Source organism: Tiliqua scincoides, chromosome 8 (genome assembly GCF_035046505.1).
Source record: "Tiliqua scincoides isolate rTilSci1 chromosome 8, rTilSci1.hap2, whole genome shotgun sequence".
NCBI lineage: Eukaryota > Metazoa > Chordata > Lepidosauria > Squamata > Scincidae > Tiliqua > Tiliqua scincoides.
In genome coordinates this window covers 33,313,659-33,331,863 of record NC_089828.1, presented here as the reverse complement: position 1 = coordinate 33,331,863, position 18,205 = coordinate 33,313,659, and the positions used below count along the sequence as shown (strand labels likewise).

The following is an 18,205-nucleotide window of genomic DNA, read 5'->3' as shown; positions in this document are numbered from 1 at the left end:
AGGAGGCCAGAAAGTGATAACAGACCGCAAAAGTTCCATCTGAAATGTTGTGTGGTTCTTGAAAGATAGAACCTTCCTTTAATTGTAAAAATCCCTACGGGGATTTACAGTCAACAGTCAACAAAACCTTTATTAGGCATAAACATTTGATAAGTGAAGACTCTGTACAGAAATCATAGAGAGAGTATAAACCTAAGTAGTACCCAAATATATGTATGTGCGCACCTACGTGTACACACAGAAATGAACGTACATTACATTTTACATAGAAACATGAATTATTTAAAAGACAGAAAACAATCAGTTATTCTGCAGATCTTGCCAAGATATAACCTACTCAGTGATTACTTGGTACAGAAAGCTTGGCTCGATTCAGAATACGCAAATTTAGGAACTGTGCGACTGAGAGGATTGTATGCTCTACATCACCTGCTAGAAGGAATTGAATTATATCTTTCTCAGAATGCCCTGTTTTAGGATGGAGCAAGGGAGAGAGAAATTGCTGTCTTAATGCTTGATATCTGGGACAGTGCAACATAATGTGTGTGGAAGATTCTACTTCGCCTAAATTGCAGCTACATAAACGATCTTCCCAGGAGGCGTTTCTAAATCTGCCATGTAAGTCATTACAGGGGGTCACATTACAGCGTGCCAAGCTAAAGGCCCTTCTCTCCAGGGGGTGTATTAGGAGGGACAGATATTTTGGTTGTTGACCACTTGTGATTTTAAGTTGAAAATTCAGAGGGGAACATTTTTTCTGAGCTGCGCTTAGAATCTCTTGCCTTTCTATATCATATAGTCTGGTTTTCACAAGTCTGGTGATAACCTCAGGAGAGGGAGCTCCTTGTAGATCGACCTCAAGGCCCATCTGTTGAGTTTTTTTTTATAAAATAGAACTAGGCAAGGGGATAACATTGAATCAGTCAACATCCCCCTTAGCAGCAAGTCGCGATCAGCCCTAAAAAAGACTTTGTCCCAGTATTTAAAAAAACTACGGGGATTTAAACAGCCTGCCTATGTAAACCGCCTTGAATTAAAGTCTGAGGAGAAATCTGACGACCAAGAAAGGCGGTATATAAATACCTGTATTATTATTATTATTATTATTAACAGGAGAGGGATCTTGGGGTAGTGGTGGACAGCTCGGTGAGAGTGTCAACCCAGTGTGTGGCAGCAGTGAAGAAGACTATGCTTGGGATCCTTAGAAAAGGTATTGAGAATAAAACAGCTAATATTATAAGGCTATTGTACAAATTGATGGTAAGGCCGCACCTGGAGTATTGCTTTCAGTTCTGGTCACATCTCAAAAAGGACATAGTGGAAATGGAAAAGGTGCAAGAGAGAGTGACTAAGGGCACAATCCTAACCCCTTATGTCAGTGCTTTCCAGCACTGACTTAAGGGTAATGCAGCTCTGAGGTAAGGGAACAAACATACCCTTACTTTGAGGAGGCCTCCATGAGTGACACCCAACTGCAGGATGCAGCACATGTCCCATTGGCACCGCTATGCCAGTGCTGGGAAGCACTGACACAAGGGTTTAGGACTGCACCCTAAGATGATTACTGGGCTGGGCACCTTCCCTATGAGGAAAGGCTACAGCGTTTGGGCCTCTTAAGAGGCGCCTGAGGGAGACATGATTGAGACATACAAAATTATGCAGGGCATGGACAGAGTGGATAGAGAGAGACACACTTTCCCCTCTCACATAACAGCAGAACCAGGGGACATCCATGAAAGTTGGATGTTGGGAGAGTTAGGACAGACAAAAGAAAATATTTCTTTACTCAGCATGTCATTAGTCTGTGGAACTCCTTGCCATAGGATGTGGTGATGGCATCTGGCCTAGATGCCTTTAAAAGGGGATTGGACAAATTTCTGGAGGAAAAGTCCATCACGGGTCACAAGTCATGATAGGTATGTACAAGCTCCTGATTATAGTAGTGGGTTACCTCAGAAGGCCAGATGCAGGGGAGGGTACCAGGATGCAGGTCTCTTGTTGCCTTGTGTGCTCCCTGAGACATCTGGTGGGCCTCTGTGAGATACAGGAGGCTGGACTAGATGGCCTTTGGCCTAATCCAGCAGGGCTCTTCTTGTTCTTAAGCAGTTTACATTTGGGTGACTGTGGGCTTTGGCCCAGGAAGAGTCAAAAGAGGAGCAGGGAAGAAGTCTGCACCCCCTCATGTAACCCCTTAGGCTGGTCTCTCAGGTTCCACCAGGGCTGCCCTTTGGTCCGTCCTCTCCAGCGGGAGGCCTCAGAATGCAACAGGGAGGGGGTTCCCAAATTTCTTCTTTGGATCTGTCTGGCCCTCCAACCAGCTGCCCTCATCTTTGGCCTCTCTGTAGGTTATGAAGCTCTCCTCCTTGCCCCATCCACCTCCCTCTTCCTGTCCTGTCTCCCCATGCTGCCTTAGCCCTGCCTGGGACAAGGCCCTATTAAAGGGCCCTTCCCTCCACCGCCATCTTGCCCATTAGGTGCCCTTGGTGGCCAAGGTGTTGCTGCCACAGGCATCCATTGAACTCAGTGGGACTTACATCTAGTAGACTTGGATAGGATTGTGCTGTTGAGTAGGTATATCACATGTACAGGGTGACTCAAAAAAAAACAGAACCCACAAATCTTTGAATAAAACTATTAATTTTAATATTTCTTCTTTTTTCTTTCAGGGTATACAAGTCGACTTTGTGCATGAAATATTGGAACAATAATCTTCCTCAAACTCAATAAGTTTGAGTCCAGTAAGTTTCTTGAAATTTACTGGACCTTTGTAGGATTTAATAAAATTTTTATGGATTCTGGTTTTTTTGGGTCATCCTGTACCAAGTGAAAATTCCCTGCAGTGTACAGTGTTTTAAGTGACAGGCTGCACCTAAAAGCAGTGGCATAGCTAGAGGCGGTGCAGGGGCAGCAATTGCACCAGACTGCAGGCTGTCTGAGCAATTCCCCCCCCCCCCAATTGCTGCTTGTACCTCTTGCAAAAAGTGCCTGGAAAAATGGCACTCTTTGCAAGAGGGGCAACAGGGATAGCAGCCTCTGGTCACTTGCTGTCCTTGCTCCAGGGGCTTGTGGGCATGCAGGAAGGGGCAGGGGGAGGCAGCAGAGCAAGGGGAACAAGTGGCCAGAGACTCTAGTCACCACTCCTGCCTCTTGGGGGGTAAGCAGGAAGGAGACAGGGGTGGGGGGAGGTGGTGGATGTTCTTATTTTTAATTTTAAAGAACAGCAGGTGTAGTTTCACATCTGGAAGTGACATCACCCTGGAGCCACACTGGAGCCTAAAGTAAAAATGATGCCCCCCCAACACACCCGGAAGTGATGCCACTTCTGGGTGTAATGTGGGGGGCATTAACTTTGCCCTGTGCTTCAGGGTGGCTAGCTACCCCACTGCCTAAAAGTTTACTAATTGCACTGAAATGTGCCCCCAAAATGGAGCAGGACAGGAGCCAGTACAGCACACTTGAGATGTATTCCCTTCAGCCATATTTTGAACTAATTGCAGTTGCAGAACAAATATGACTTCCATGTGCACACCAGCAAGATTTTATCCTTCTCAGAAAGTATCATGTTACAAATCAAATGTATGCTAAGACAGGAGAGAAACTCAGAGATACCTCATTTTCCACTCAGCCAAGATAAGATCACAGAAATTGGAAACAAAAGAAAAAGGTTATTGCATAACCTACAGTGAATGCAGGGTAGAAGTGAATCCACTACACTGATCTTTGTGTTGGAAGCACATTTAAACACACACACACACACACACACACACACGCGCGCGCGCACACACACACACACACACACACGGATTATTTTGCCAACTTGTGTTTAAAATTAAACTACTGTATATATTGGAAAAACCTCCTAAGAAGTCCCTCCTTACAGTATCAGCAGCTGGCAGCTTTTGAGAGCAGGGATTTGGCTACACACAAGGTCAGTTCTACAGCTTGCATGGGATTTTGGAAATTCCCTTGGAAACTCCCTCAGTTCCAAAAGATAGAAGTGAGGGGGAGGGTTTTCAAGGAAGAAAAGGCACATAGCATTACACAGCAGTACTGGCATGGATCTACCAAGACCAGTAAGTCGGGAATCAAGTTCTATTTTTGACACTGTTCAAATTCCTGCAGTAGAGTTATTTTGGGCTCAATGCAGAGGAAGGATTAAACAGTACATCACACAGCAATGTTCGGGGAGATGTTGCAGCTCAGCTCAGTGGTAATTTGCTTTGCATACAACAGGTCACACATTCAATTCCTGGCACCTCCAGTTACAAGGATCTCAGGTAGCAAGGTTGTTAACGACCTCTAGAGACTACCTATCAGTCACAATACAAGACTGGATAGATCAATTCAACTTAAAAGACAGCTTCATTTAATCATAATATTCAACATTATGTATGGCACTTTTGCGTATTTCAAAGCACTTTTCGAGTATTAGCAATGAAATTCTTACAACAACTTTGTATTATTGGGCCACACTGCAGGTCGGAAAGACTGAGGCTGAGAAGGAATGGCTTGCCTAAGGCCGCTTTGGTCAGAGGTGAGATTTGAATTGGGGAAATCCTGATCTATAGCTTAGTTACACCAGCTCATGTGTTCATATTAAAAGGTCTCTGGTTCAAATGGGGTTGGAAAAACTTTTGTTGAAAGTCTTGAAGGGCTGAGAAAGACTGGAGAATTACTGCCAGAGATTAGACAATACTGGGCATCCCCCAGATTCAAAACGCAGGACAGTGATTTATCAAGGGCAGAAGACAGATAACAAAAGAATGTCCCTGGTAAAATTGAGACTGTTGGAGTATATGAAAGCCAGGATGCAGGTGTCACCCAGAACACACCTGTCCTCCTGGAAATTCAAGTGCTAAACATCACACACACCTGAGCCCCTCCCAAATTAGAAACATCTGTATACACCTTAAAATCAGATATCCAAGTGAAGACAGTGCTATAAAAACTTTATTTAATGGCATAAGTCTTTCCGGCTTAAACACAGTTGTAAGTTGCTCTTATAACACACCCACATAAGTGACATTTTGCCAACCGAAGCACCATCACCATGTGATCCAAGAGTGTGCCCAAAATTTCTTGTAACACTGAAGAGAATTCTGGGGCACAGAAAACATGTCCCCTTCCCTACAGATTTGTTCAACTGAATTTAAAAAAAGAACACAATATTTAACTGAAACAATTTCACAAAGTGGCAGATAAAACATGTTAAGCTTCTCTTTAAAAAAAGAAAAAGAAAACCACAGTAGCAAATCTAACCATCAGAAGCATCTTATACAAAATATTTTCATGTGAGCTCAAAGTCATTTTAGGCAAGTTTATTGATAAAAATATACTATTCTTTTCTTAAAAAAGGAAAATACTTCTAGAGCACTACATCATCTCTGGTAAGGTGGGGTTCCACAGTCCAAGAGTAGATGCCAGCTGAGAAAATGGCAGGAAAGTCTTGGAATATCAATGGCACATCCGTGAGGTCATTTCCTTCTGTCAAAGAGAGAAGACAAACAAGGAATTGAAAAGGTAAATTTAAAAAACGGGGGAATAAGATGAAGAAAAGCATTTTAAAATGTTTGTTTGTGGGGAATCTGCAGAGGGCTGTGTCTGGTCAGCGATCAAACCTAGCTAGACTGAGAAGACCATTTTGGTTTTTATTTACCTTAGATACTTGCCTACAGTACATGAAATTTTTGCTAAGTAATCAAGCTCAAATTATCACTTTGCCTTATCTCCGGGTCAGTCAGAGGGCAAAGCCTTTCAACTCTGAACAGTTTCCTTTGTCAAGGACAGAGAGGCCCAGGTTTCTCAAGCAGCAGGCAGCTCCTTCGAAGCAATTTGTTAACCTTTTATTCTTCCTTCTGCTGCAGCCTGGTTCTGCTTTGCAAATGCTTGCAAGCAGGTCTGTTTTTTTGAAACACCAGGATGGGAATCCTCCTTTCCATTTGAAGCAGGCTACAATTCAATGCACCCTTACTTAAGAATATGTATTGTATTGGCAACCTTCAGTCTCGAAAGACTATGGTATCGCGCTTTGAAAGGTGGTTCTGGCACAGCGTCTAGTGTGGCTGAAAAGGCCAATCTGGGAGTGACAATCCCTTCCACACCGGGAGCAAGTGCAGTCTGTCCCTGGCCTGTCTCCCTGGCTATGGGCCTTCCTTCTTTGCCTCTTAGCCTCAGACTGTTGGCAAAGTGTCTCTTCAAACTGGGAAAGGCCATGCTGCACAGCCTGCCTCCAAGCGGGCCGCTCAGAGGCCAGGGTTTCCCACTTGTTGAGGTCCATCCCTAAGGCCTTCAGATCCCTCTTGCAGATGTCCTTGTATCGCAGCTGTGGTCTACCTGTAGGGCACTTTCCTTGCACGAGTTCTCCATAGAGGAGATCCTTTGGGATCCTTGCTAAAACGATCCATGAGCTGCTGGAGATCTTTGGCAGAGTGGGTAGTGATAGCTGCATCGTCGGCAAAGAGGAAGTCACGCAGACATTTCAGCTGGACTTTGGATTTTGCTCTCAGTCTGGAGAGGTTGAAGAGCTTTCCGTCTGATCTGGTCCGGAGATCGATGCCTTCTGTTGCAGTTCCAAAGGCCTGCTTCAGCAGGACAGCGAAGAAGATCCCAAACAAGGTTGGTGCAAGAACACAGCCCTGCTTCACTCCGCTTCGGATGTCAACAGGGTCTGATGTGGAGCCATCGAAAACAACAGTGCCCTTCATGTCCTTGTGGAAAGATCTGATGATGCTGAGGAGCCTGGGTGGACATCCAGTCTTGGGGAGAATCTTGAAGAGGCCGTCTCTGCTGACCAGGTCGAAAGCCTTTGTGAGATCTATGAAGGCTATAAAGAGTGGCTGTCGTTGTTCCCTGCATTTCTCCTGCAGTTGTCTAAGGGAGAATACCATATCAGTGGTGGACCTGTTGGCTCGGAATCCACACTGCGATTCTGGATAGACGCTCTCTGCAAGTACCTGGAGCCTCTTTAGTACAACTCGGGCAAACAGCTTTCCTACAACGCTAAGGAGAGAGATGCCGCGGTAGTTGTTGCAGTCACCCCTATCACCTTTGTTCTTGTACAGCGTGATGATGTTTGCATCCCTCATGTCTTGAGGTACTCCACCTTCTCTCCAGCAGAGACAGAGGATTTCATGCAGCTCAGTGACGATGATCTCTTTGCAGCATTTTAGGACTTCAGCAGGGATGCTGTCTTTCCCAGGTGCCTTGCCAAAGGCAAGGGAGTCCAGGGCCACGTGAAGTTCTTCTAGGGTTGGTTCACTGTCAAGCTCTTCCAGCACAGGCAGGCACTCAATGTTGTTCAGTGCTTTTTCAGTGACTACATTTTCTCTTAAGAATAACACCCATGGAAAACAGTGGGTCTACTTCTGAGTAAAAAGGGTTGCAAATATATGCAACTGCATCTCTTTGCTGTGAATTGAATTGCACAGTCCCAGTTATGTGTTATGGGTTGTATGTTTTATGTAGAGCTTCTGGCTCAACGCACCAGACACCTTAAAGGTGGATTTGATTCATGGTTCTCCTGCAGTGGTTCCCAACCTTTTTCACTTGCATATCCCCTGGCAGCCCATTTCCATAAATTGTACCCTTCATATTAGCAAAATGTTTGTAATTAATACAAGCACTCATCTCCTCCATATGAAAGCCCAGACTTCATGTATTTATCACAGTGTTTAATCTTTTTATCTGTTTGAAGAACAGAAGACTGCCTTTGCACTGTTTTGCACCAGAAGTGTGCTGAGAACTTCTGGGTGATTGATCACTTTCCATATTATGTTTCAGCTTTTGCCTTGCTGGTCCTTGCAAGGCATTCCTGTCTTGCAAAGCATTCTGGAGCACGACCTGCCTTTTTCTACCATTATTTCATTCTTTTCCAAGTACCCCTAAAGGTCCTGTTGAGTGTCCCTGGGAGTACATGAATCCCAGGTTGGGAACCACTGTTTTACTGGTATGTTGTTTACAGTGCACTTACTCTGATAGTGCTTACCAAAAGGTGATGAAAACCAGAATTTAAAAAGAATAAAAATGTATCTTACGATCTTTTACTATGTTTTTAATAAATTAGAGACTATATTTCTTAGGTAACAATTAGTGGTGGATTATTTTTCAGGATCTGGCCTCGAGTAAAAACAGGCAAAACTATAGTCACGCACCCCCCTAAGTTTAACCCCGACTTATTCGAGGGTCATAGTAAATTCCATGGTTGTTGGCTCAAATCCTGCCCTCAATTTATCTGTGGGATCAACTTATAGGTGAGCGCCTGCGATATTTAAAGGGTTTGTATTCCACCTTTACTATGCCGAAGCAATTCAAGAGTAAAAATATACAATATATAAAACATTAAAAAATAATAAGGAAGACAACAAATTGGGGAGGGCAACTATTTACAAACATAGTATTTACCTAGGTTTTTAAACACCAACAAGTCACTGCCCTAGCAGGCTGGAAAGTGTTCACAGAGTAATTTCTGATGAAATTTTGAACACTCAGCTGCTGATGAAGTCATGAGCAAGTCTGTATTCACAGGAAAATACTCCCTCTCCCCCACAAGAGATTTGTCTTTCAAGAATAGCCCTGGCTTGGTGTTTGTCTATGTCTTCTTCCTCAATTATTCAAGCGAGTGAGTGAGCATCTGTCACAAAAGGAGGACAGTCATCATGGCTAATAGCTACTGTTAGACCCAAGTAGAACCTCACTGTTCAGAGGCAGCAGGCCTCTAAAGACTGGATGTTGGGGATATACAATGGCGGGGAAGGGAGAAGAGTTGTTACTCCATGCTCTGCATGTGGAATTCCTGGAAATAACAAGCTTCTCACTGTTGGGAACAGGATGCTGGGCTAGATGGACCATTGGTCTCATAGTATGACTTGCTGCTGCTCTATGCTCTTTTTACCTATTTTTTTTACTCTGACTGCTGTTTTTTATGATGTGTTAATATGTTTTTATTTGTTTTTAAATTGTTTTTAATATGTTGTAAGCCGCCTTGAGTCCCTTCAGGGAGAAAGGCGGGGTAAAAATAAAGTTATTATTATTATTATTATTAGTAAATGCAATACTTGTGTTCCAATACAAAGTGGGTCTATTGAAGTCTGTAGCCAAATGGATTCTCTATGCCAAGATGCTATTTACCTCTAAAGACCAGATGTTGGAGGCAAACAAGAAAGGGTCATCCTCGTGCCTCTGTAAAAGCCCACAAGCAAGGTATCTGGCTTGGAAACAGGATGCTGGACCCAATGGACTTTTGGTCTGATCCAATACTGCTCATCTCATGTTCTTATTTATTATGTTTTTATCCCACCCTTTCTCCAGAGAACTCAGGATGGCATATGTGGTTCTTCTCCTGCCCCCCTCTATTCCAGCTGTAACCTCCCAAAAGCCCTGCCTCTGGAAGGTTAAGCTATGAGCACAACTGGCCAACAGGAATGGAGCACTATTGGAGGACACTGTTAGCCTTGGCTTTCCCCCAGACTCGCATCTCAGACTCACCAGGGGCTCCAACTCCTTAGTATCAATGAGATTGAACTCTTTCACGAAGTAGTAGAAATGCTTATAACAGGTGTTGACGTGGGCCTCCGATCCCATCTGGGCAATCCGGTCAAAGTGATGGATGTAAACATGAACAAAGACCCGGAAAAGCCGGGACAGGATTTTCTTCACCACTTGGAGGAAATTCTTAGGAAATGGGGTACCTACAGAGTGCCAGAGAAGTTTGGAGGGAGGGAAGAGGAAGCAGAGGTTAAAAACAACCAGCTCTGTATATCCACCACCATCAGGATTGCTTCTTTTCATTATCATTTGGAGGTCCTGCTCTTTTGGGGGGCTCCTATTTTGTTTGGGAGCCATAGAAATGATCCTGCAACAATCTGTGTTGATGTTGTCCCCACACATTTTTTTAAAGATAAAAATCTTTAAATTTTTTTTTTTTGCTACTGCCTCTGACAATGATGGCATGGGCAGTAATGCTCATCGACCCCCGATGGGTACTTTCTTAAGTAACCATAACTGTTTGGGATGGGGCATTGTATCAGGGCATTGTGGGTAGCAATAATAAAGGAACACAGCTATGAAAAAGACCCAATGGCCATTCTGCATTTAGATGCCCAAGAAATCCATGCCTCAATTTCCTCAGTTCATTTCTGAGTTGGTAAACCCAACACAAGGAGAGTTTTCCCTCTCACTCTTAATAATTTGATTACAAATCAGCCAAGATCCAGACTTTGAAACTTATCACCACAAAATGGGGAAAAGAGCAACATGCTCCTCAGCACACACAAAAACAGCATCAGTATCACCAATAAATGCTCAAAGCAACTTTCTGACAAGGCCAGCTCATAAAAATCTCTACAGCGTGTCCCAGCTTTATTCCCTAACCTGATCCTGAGCACACTTAATTCTGCCAGTAACAAAATAAATAAATGCAAATCCTGAATGAATTACTGAACTGCATTTAGGCTGTAATCTTGTACACACTTACCTGGCAGTAAGTTCCATTAAACCCAATCTTAAGTAAGTAAACTTACTTCTGAGTAGGCATGCATAGGATTGTGCTGTTAGTTTACCCAGCTAAGCAGACACCCAGCAGTCATCTTACTCATAACCATTATATACCAGGTTTTCAGTTATACCAGGTTTTCTGTTTTTCATTATATACCAGGTTTTCTGTTAGCAGAGATAAGGTTTTGAGGTGTGTGTATGTCAGTCAATTTTAGCTACAGCCCTTCTGAGCCCATTCTGAAAAGGCTGCAGATCAATGACGGGGCTGCCATGTTTAGCATCAGCCAGTCATTGAGTCAGGGCCAGTGCCAGCCCTCCTGGTACCCGAAACAGTATGTCCAATGCCACCTTTTGCTCCTTTCATTCCCTTTTCGGCCACTTTTATCTCCCCCTTCCTTTTCCAATCCAGGGAACTGGAAGAAAAGTAGAGGTGAGTGGATGGACAGTAGTGGGTGCCCCTCCATCAATTTGCTGCCTGCTTCAGTTGGCTATGGGGATGGGCCAGGCCAGCCCTGTCCTTAATCCATCTGCAGTGCCTTCTCTCTCCTTTTTCTGGAGAGTCCAGAACTTGGACTGTAACACCAATTGCCAGAGCCAGAAGCAGAAGCACCAGTTCTGTGGGTTGGCATCTGTACCATCAGTAAGTCCCCAGAGTTCACCCAAAGGAAACTTGGACTATATTATCTGCCAGGGAGCAGAAAACTCTGCCATACATACCCTTCTGACTCCTCATCCCACCATAACTTTGCATGTATCTTAATTGTAAGTTGCTTTGAGAGCTAACCTTGGTTGCAAAGCAGGAAGATAGGATATTCTTGCTATCCAGCAAATTTCAGACATGCTTCCCTGCATATTGGTGTGGAACTCACCAACATTTGTGGGAAAGAGATCCTCATTGTTAATCTGGACCTCAATCCAATCCATGAGAAGGTTCATGTATCTGGGGGCAGAGAGGGCAGTGGGCTTCCGATACTTCTCGTCCTGCCACCTGTATTCGTATTTCGGCCCCCCTGACATGATCGGACAGGACTTCTCTGTGCAATAGTCACTGATGGTCCCATAGATGAGGTTGATGCGATTGAAGAAATCCACCACGTGAACAGCCACCCAATCGTTCAACTCCTCGTCGGACGGCAGCTGGACAGCCAACTTCAGGTCGAGTCCAGCATTGAGCGAAGCCTGGGCCTTCTTGTGGAGCTCAAACCGCTGTGTCCCAGGTTCAAATTTCCGCTTGGGACGGAAGGTTCTGTCCTTATTGAAAACTTGCTTCCACTCCATTCTCCTGCAAAGTACTTGCAAGGCAAAGATGTGTTTTCCAAAAAACAGTAGTTGCCCTGTTGGCTGCCTTTAGATCCTCGTAATAACTCTTACCAGCTTCCTCTGGTTATCCAAATGCTTTGTGATCTGCAGAGCAACACATATACAGGAGTTAAACAAAGCTGTGGCAGCGACAGCAGACATCCAACAAGCAACATACCCAGTACTATAAGTGGAAGATCTGGACCCTGAGTTTACAGGGGCAGTGAAAAAAAGGCAGATTTGAAGCCAAGGATTATTAGGAAAGGATAAAAATAAAATTGACAGTTTCAGAATGTCTTTATGCAAATATACAGAGCATTATGTTTGGAATACTGTGTGCAGTTCTGGCTGTCCCATCTCAAGAAGGATTTTAGAGAGATTGAAAAAAGGCAATAAAAAGGATCAAGGGGTATCCAGGAATGGTCAGCCAAATGCCATTTAGCATCACACCAAAAATGCCTTTGATTAACCTCCATAACGACATTTGGAGTCATATGTAAATATGAACAATTGCTGCTGGATCACAGTAAAGGTTCCATTTGGTTTCATGTCCCATTTGTAACAGTGGCTGGCAAGATTCTTTCAGGAAGCCCACAATGGAGACATCAAAGCAATAGCTCTCCTTGTTTTTCTGCTCCCTAGCAACTGGTACTCAAAGGCAGACTACCTTTGTACATGGAGGTTTAGCTATCATGGCTGATAATGAACCAACCACAACAGAACGGTCACTTTGTGAGGGTCTTTTCCTCCCACCTCCTCAATCCTTTCTCCAGCAGCAAATACTAGGTTCAAAGCAAGGTCAAAAGGCACTTCAGATGTTTTTAGTTAGACAGATGCGTTGTTAAGGAAGTTACAAGTGGGAGTTAAGGAGCAGAAAGACCCCAATGGCAGAACGGAGAAGCTGCAACCCCGATTACTAAGAAGCCAAGTCAGGGCCTGTCTTAACCACATCCTGTAAAAACACATTTCAGTTCTGGTAAGAAAGAGGAAATGCAAGAGGGCTGGGCCCAAAATGCCTTGCAAAGAGAGGACTTGTTGCAAAGCCTGGGCATAAAAACTCAGTGACCGGGTGAAGATACAGGGGGGTTCTGCAACCCTTGGCAGAATGGACTTCTTACTCATTATTCCTACAGAACAGTGAACATGAGAAACTGCCAGGCTGGATCCGATTTAGTCCCGCATGCTGGTTCCAACAGCAGTCAGCCAAGTTCATCTGAAAGTCCACAAGCAGGGCATGAAGGTACAGCCCTTCCCCACTGATTGTCCCTATTGCAAAACATTATGAATATCAATTCAGAGGTAGACTACCTTAACACACGGAGGTTCCATTTTAGTTATTACGCCTAATGACCATTGACAGACCTCCTATCCTACACAAACACAAGTACAGTCTTGATCAATTAGACCACAGGTTCATGTCATCCAATGTCCTGCTTCCCATAGGACATTTGGATGCCTCTGTGAAACCCCCAAGCAAGGCTCAAAGTGAATATTGCTTCCTTATAGCTTATCCCCAGTACCTGAAATGCAGTTCTAGATTTCTTCTTAGAGTGGGTGTTTCATGCAGTTATCATGACTGAACATCACCAACAGATCTATTTGACTTCTCTGTTAATTTATATAACCCCCTTTTGGAGCCAAGTAGGGGTCATCCTAGACAATGTAGGGAACACGTGCTTCTCTGTTTTCTTGGGGGGGGGGGGAAAGGGGAAGGGAATTCAAAATGGAACAAAACTGCAAGGGGGGGATTTAACACTTTGCCCTCATTGTAGTTCTAACCCTTGCTTTTAATTAGTGGGGAAAGCTTCCAATGGCTTTTAAGGGAAGCTTTTCTTTTTCCTAATTAAAATAGTGCATGATCAGGATCAGAACCCCAGCAAGAGAAAGGTTTTAATGCCCCCCACGCCCTGCAGTCTCACCCTATCTCAAGTGCCCCCCCTCAGCTCTTTGTTTTTCTTTCAGAAACAAAGACCAGATAAAGCACATCCTTTCTCTGTACTGTCTGGTTTGGTCCAGAGCCCACAGTCATCTTCAGATGTTGTGGCATCACATTTGCGAGTTCCACCAATTTGCCTCATATTGTGTGAAGAGGCATTTCCTGAACCTGCTGTCCAGCTACTTCATCAGGTGACCCATCAAAGGAGTTCTGATGAAGGGTCTACTTCCTCATTTCTCTCAATAAAATCCATTACAGTATTTCATAAGTCTGTAGCTAGTCTCCTTCCTCCACCCTGGCCCTGTGCGAGGTTTTCTCTTCGCAGCAAATACCTGGCCAGGGATGGATAGTATAACTGCCAGGTTAGCACAAGACACATCCATCCTGCAAAACCACTGCCAAGTCAGATTATGACTGGACAGAAGAGCCCCTCTGGATCAAGCCAAAGATCCATTTAGTTCTGCATCCTGTTTCTCAAAGCGGCCAATCAGGAGCCACCAGGAAGCCCATGGACATGAAGACAACAGCCATTTCTGGTTGTTTGGCTTTCAGCATCTTATAGTCAGGGCTATGCTGCCTCTGAATATGGAGGTTCCTCTGTTGGTGGTAGCCACAGAAAGACCTAAAACAAGAGGCAGTGTGCCTCCAAGAAGCAAAATAAGAAAGATGTACCCTCAAGGTTCATTTAAGCCTGTTTCCAAGAGTCATTAGCTGTTTCTGAGAGGTTCACAAGCAGGGCATACACACATGAACCTGCATTATACCAAGTCGGACCATAGTTCCTCTGAGGCCAGTATTCACCACAATGACAGACAGCAGCAATCCAGGGGTCTTTCCCAGACCCCAAATCTTTTTGAACTGGAGATGCTCAGGATTTGAACCTGGGCCCTTCAGCAAGCAAAGCATGTACACCATTGCTATACTGCCAGACAGCGAAGCCCATCAACACCACCACAAAGAGATGGCTGTCTCAAAACTCAACCTATTCTGACGAGTTCATACCTGCATGCTTCAGCTCCTTGAGGCTGCACCTCTCCCAAAATCCATCCCACGCCTTGCAGAAATGTACTTCCAGGAGACCAAAAGAAAGGAGACAAGAGGAGAAATCTATCTTTTAAGAGGATATCCTTTGCAAGGGTGTGCAGTGAAGATCAAGATTGCAAAGAGGAGAAGGAAGGGAGCTGCCAGCTGCTTCTTTTCTTACAGAAAACTAGTCACTGGCCTGCTGAGTTGCTTGGATTAAAAACCTCTGATGAGTAATAGTGAAATTGCGTTGCTTCCTTTTAAGGAAGCTCACGCTACATCAGAGAGAGAGAGAGAGATTATTTACACAAAACTCTCCACTTCAGGGGCCAAGACAATGGCTTCCTAGATTAAAGTTTTCCAAATAAAAGGTGTTATCAGGTCACATTCCGGCATTGGAAATGAGGTTGACACGTCCCTCCCTCTCCCTTCTGCCAGGAGAGGCCCCTCTCTGTCTGAAACCCTGGAGAGCTGCTTGCCAGCCAGAGTAGACAGTATTAGGCTGGCTGGACGGGTGGTCTGACTCAGTAACAGGTAGCTTTGTATGGACATGTATTCCTCATCTGCCTGACTTTAGGCAAACAGGGTATATGGCTGGGGAGGAAAAAGTGAAGGATCAAAGGGGATTAAGAAAAGGCAGGTTAGTTTTCTTAGGTGACATTCAAATTACCTACCTCCACGAAAAGAGGGGGGTTCATACATCCCTCAGTCTTAAACACATTCTTGCCTACAGGTATGTGCCATGGGGATATGTTCTCCAATCCCTGTTGTTATGCGATCACATCATTAAGTGAACATTCAGCCCAGTCTAATGCCTTAGTTGTGTAAACAGACACTCCCTGCAAGATACTAACTGGCTGCAAAGGCTAGTATGGATTGCCTCTTCTTTGCATTAAGAGTGTCTTTGCTGTGTAAACAGACATTCTGCGGCAGGCTATGAGAGTCCTTACTGTCTCATTAAGAGCCTCTTTGTTGTGCTTTGACCACCCTTGTATATGCAGTTAAGTGGCACACACCAGTACCTTGTTTCCAACAGTGATCAGCAAGACACTTCTAGTGAGACTCTGCATTCATGTATGAACTGGTAACCCCAGCTAGCTTCTAGGATCAAGTGGTACATTTTCTTTGGGCTCAAGCCCCAGGACCTCTTATGTTATAAATTGCTAAAGAAAAAAAATCCTTTGGTAGCAGATATTGAACAAATGGTGGCGGGGGAAGGGTTTCTAAACTGTTCTTTTCACTATTTTGGGACAAAAATATCGGAAGCAGGCATTAGGTGATGGTGGATTCATTATCTAAATTAGGGGACAACACACTCCTATTCTGGACATGCAACAGTATAAAACAGTATAAAACAGTATAAAATGCAACAGTATAAAACCTGCAGCTTGGTCAGAAGGGCTAGAAATTTACCCTGCTTTTTTAAACAAGGAACCCTGAAATCCCCAGAATTTGGAAGATCCCCCCAAATCCCAGCATACTCCAATCTTTGAGTATTTTAGCACTTTTCAGGAAATGAGGAATCTGAGAATTCTCAGTTCTTTGAAATGACATCTCCACGATGAATTTCCCCTGGCCGGAAATTCTTTGTGTATTTCCAGCTGGGAAAAATGCCAAAATCCCCTAATCAAGAACAAAATCACATCTTTTGAATGACTTTGACTCTTGATCAACCAGCTCTTGCAGGGAGGAGGATGGGGGCTTTCGACTGCCCCCCCTTCCCAAATATGGCCCCAGCACAAACTCGTTGGTGACCTAAATATGCCCAGAACAAGAATGGCAATTTACTGTAGGAAAATCCCTTCCAAATGTACAAGTGGCAATTACTGGTTTAGATCAGTGGTTGAGAAAGAGGCTTACAGCAGAAACTGGTCATCACACTGTCACCAAATGCCCTTGGGCAAGCCACTCACAACACAGAGGTGGCCAATAACCATGGCTAGATCTCTCCTCTCTGTGGATCTGTCTAATCCCCTTTTCAAGCCACCTGAGAATATTTAAGCACTCCTGCAAATACCTGAAATTAACAATAAGGAAGAAAAGCCAAAAACACTAAACAAAGTTCATGAAACAGCAAGTCCCATCACTGGTGCTTGCCCCTGAAAGGTTATCATTGTTTTTCTGCTTCTTCACTTCCAACTTAAAATGTTATTTCAATTGGATAGCAGTTACAAGTGTGTTTTTATTACCTGTTAAAAAAACACACACACACCCAATGAACTTTTTAAAAAAGTTGCTATTATTTGTATCCCATTTTTCTATCAAATTGATAATCAAAGCTGCTTACAGATATGGGCAGAGACCAAAAATAAGTTTATAATGAATGAATAATAAGCTCATTAAGGTCACCAATGCTCCTCTGCCTTGAACAGCAATCTAAAATCTGCCAGTGAAGTTTTAAGTAGGAAGAGAAGCAGGATTAGCTGCCTGGTGGCTGAAGATCAAGCAGCAGTTAAAGGTACCGGAACAGCCTAGGGTAGGCGTTTTCTGGTCCGTTGGCAATCCGGCTGAAAAACGGAAGATGGTACTGCCAGGGAAGGGGGGGGAAGCCGTTTTTTTCTCTGTATGGAATAAGGGGTCGTGTTCCTGAAGCGTAACATCTGGGTCGTTAGACAAAGATGTCCCCAAACTCACTACTAGGCACGGTTGTCGGAGCCCAATCCTGACTATGTCTACTCAGAAGTAAGTCCCCTTATAGTCCATGGGGCTTACTCCCAGGAAAGTGTGGCTAGGATTGTAGCCTGAGAACCCAATCCTGTGCCTGTCTACTCAGAAGTAAGTCCTGTTATAGTCCATGGGGCTTACTCCCAGGAAAGTGTGGCTAGGATTGCAGCCTCAGCCACACACTCTCCCGGGACCTCTAATCCAGCCTCAAAGGACATGTTTGTGCATCCGAAAGAAGCAGCAGTTGCGCAAGCGGACGAGGCTGCCCCCCATCCTGACTTCTCAGGTGCGTCCTACCTGCGCTTGGAAGGCGGTCCCGGAAAGCCCCTCTGCGGTGATGCTCAGGAACGCCCAAGGAGAGGAGGACCACTTCTGCGCCCCGGGAGGGAGGGAGGCACCGCCCTTTCCTCTGGCAGGCTTCCCAGGGCCCCAATCCGGTAGGCACTCCCTCCTCCGCCCCCCTTCCCTTCCAGGGAGGGATCTGCTCCTCTGATCGTGGGCGAGGGAGAGCCTGCAGGGAGCCGGGCGCACGTCCAGCCTGCAAGGGCTTCACCTCCTCCCCGGCTGCCGAAAGAAAGCGGTGCGCGTGCGAGGGCGGCCCCCAGTGATGCTGCTCGCAGCCGCGTCAAGGAAACGCTGGTTCCCTGCAGCCGCGTGGCTCCCCCTCCCCCGCTCAGGGGCTTTGCAAAAGGACCTGCAGGTGCACCCAGGAGATGCCCTCCCCATTAAGGCGCGGCTCTCAGCCACAGCTCAGTGGATCGCCTGGTTCAGAGGCAGTCTACCTGAATACTA

At 44.9% G+C, this 18,205-nt stretch overlaps 1 protein-coding gene across 3 annotated transcripts; it reads right to left on the bottom strand.

The window, feature by feature from the left end:
- Nucleotides 1–4,970: 4,970 nt before the first annotated feature.
- Nucleotides 4,971–17,789, bottom strand: MOB3A (MOB kinase activator 3A). Of its 3 annotated transcripts, none has more exons than XM_066635855.1 (4): nucleotides 17,711–17,789; nucleotides 11,361–11,895; nucleotides 9,484–9,686; nucleotides 4,971–5,484 (listed from the first exon to the last, which is right to left on the bottom strand). In XM_066635855.1, exons 2-4 carry the CDS (start codon nucleotides 11,767–11,769, stop codon nucleotides 5,455–5,457), a joined length of 642 nt encoding a protein of 213 aa, XP_066491952.1. In that variant the 5' UTR covers nucleotides 11,770–11,895; nucleotides 17,711–17,789; the 3' UTR covers nucleotides 4,971–5,454. The 3 variants fall into 3 exon arrangements, with proteins under 3 accessions (XP_066491952.1, XP_066491951.1, XP_066491953.1); XM_066635854.1 differs by lacking the exon at nucleotides 17,711–17,789 and adding an exon at nucleotides 14,729–14,918; XM_066635856.1 differs by lacking the exon at nucleotides 17,711–17,789 and adding an exon at nucleotides 12,544–12,619.
- Nucleotides 17,790–18,205: the final 416 nt, after the last annotated feature.

What these genes read in the sequence shown, in the direction of transcription:
- MOB3A (XM_066635855.1), bottom strand. Translation starts at nt 11,769, where the DNA reads ATGGAGTGGAAGCAAGTTTTCAATAAGGACAGAACCTTCCGTCCCAAG. An exon ending in TCTCTTTCCCACAAATGTTG is followed by an intron (nt 9,687 to 11,360) that starts GTGAGTTCCACA and finishes GGCACTCTGTAG; the next exon opens with GTACCCCATTTCCTAAGAAT. An exon ending in CTAAGGAGTTGGAGCCCCTG is followed by an intron (nt 5,485 to 9,483) that starts GTGAGTCTGAGA and finishes TCTCTTTGACAG; the next exon opens with AAGGAAATGACCTCACGGAT.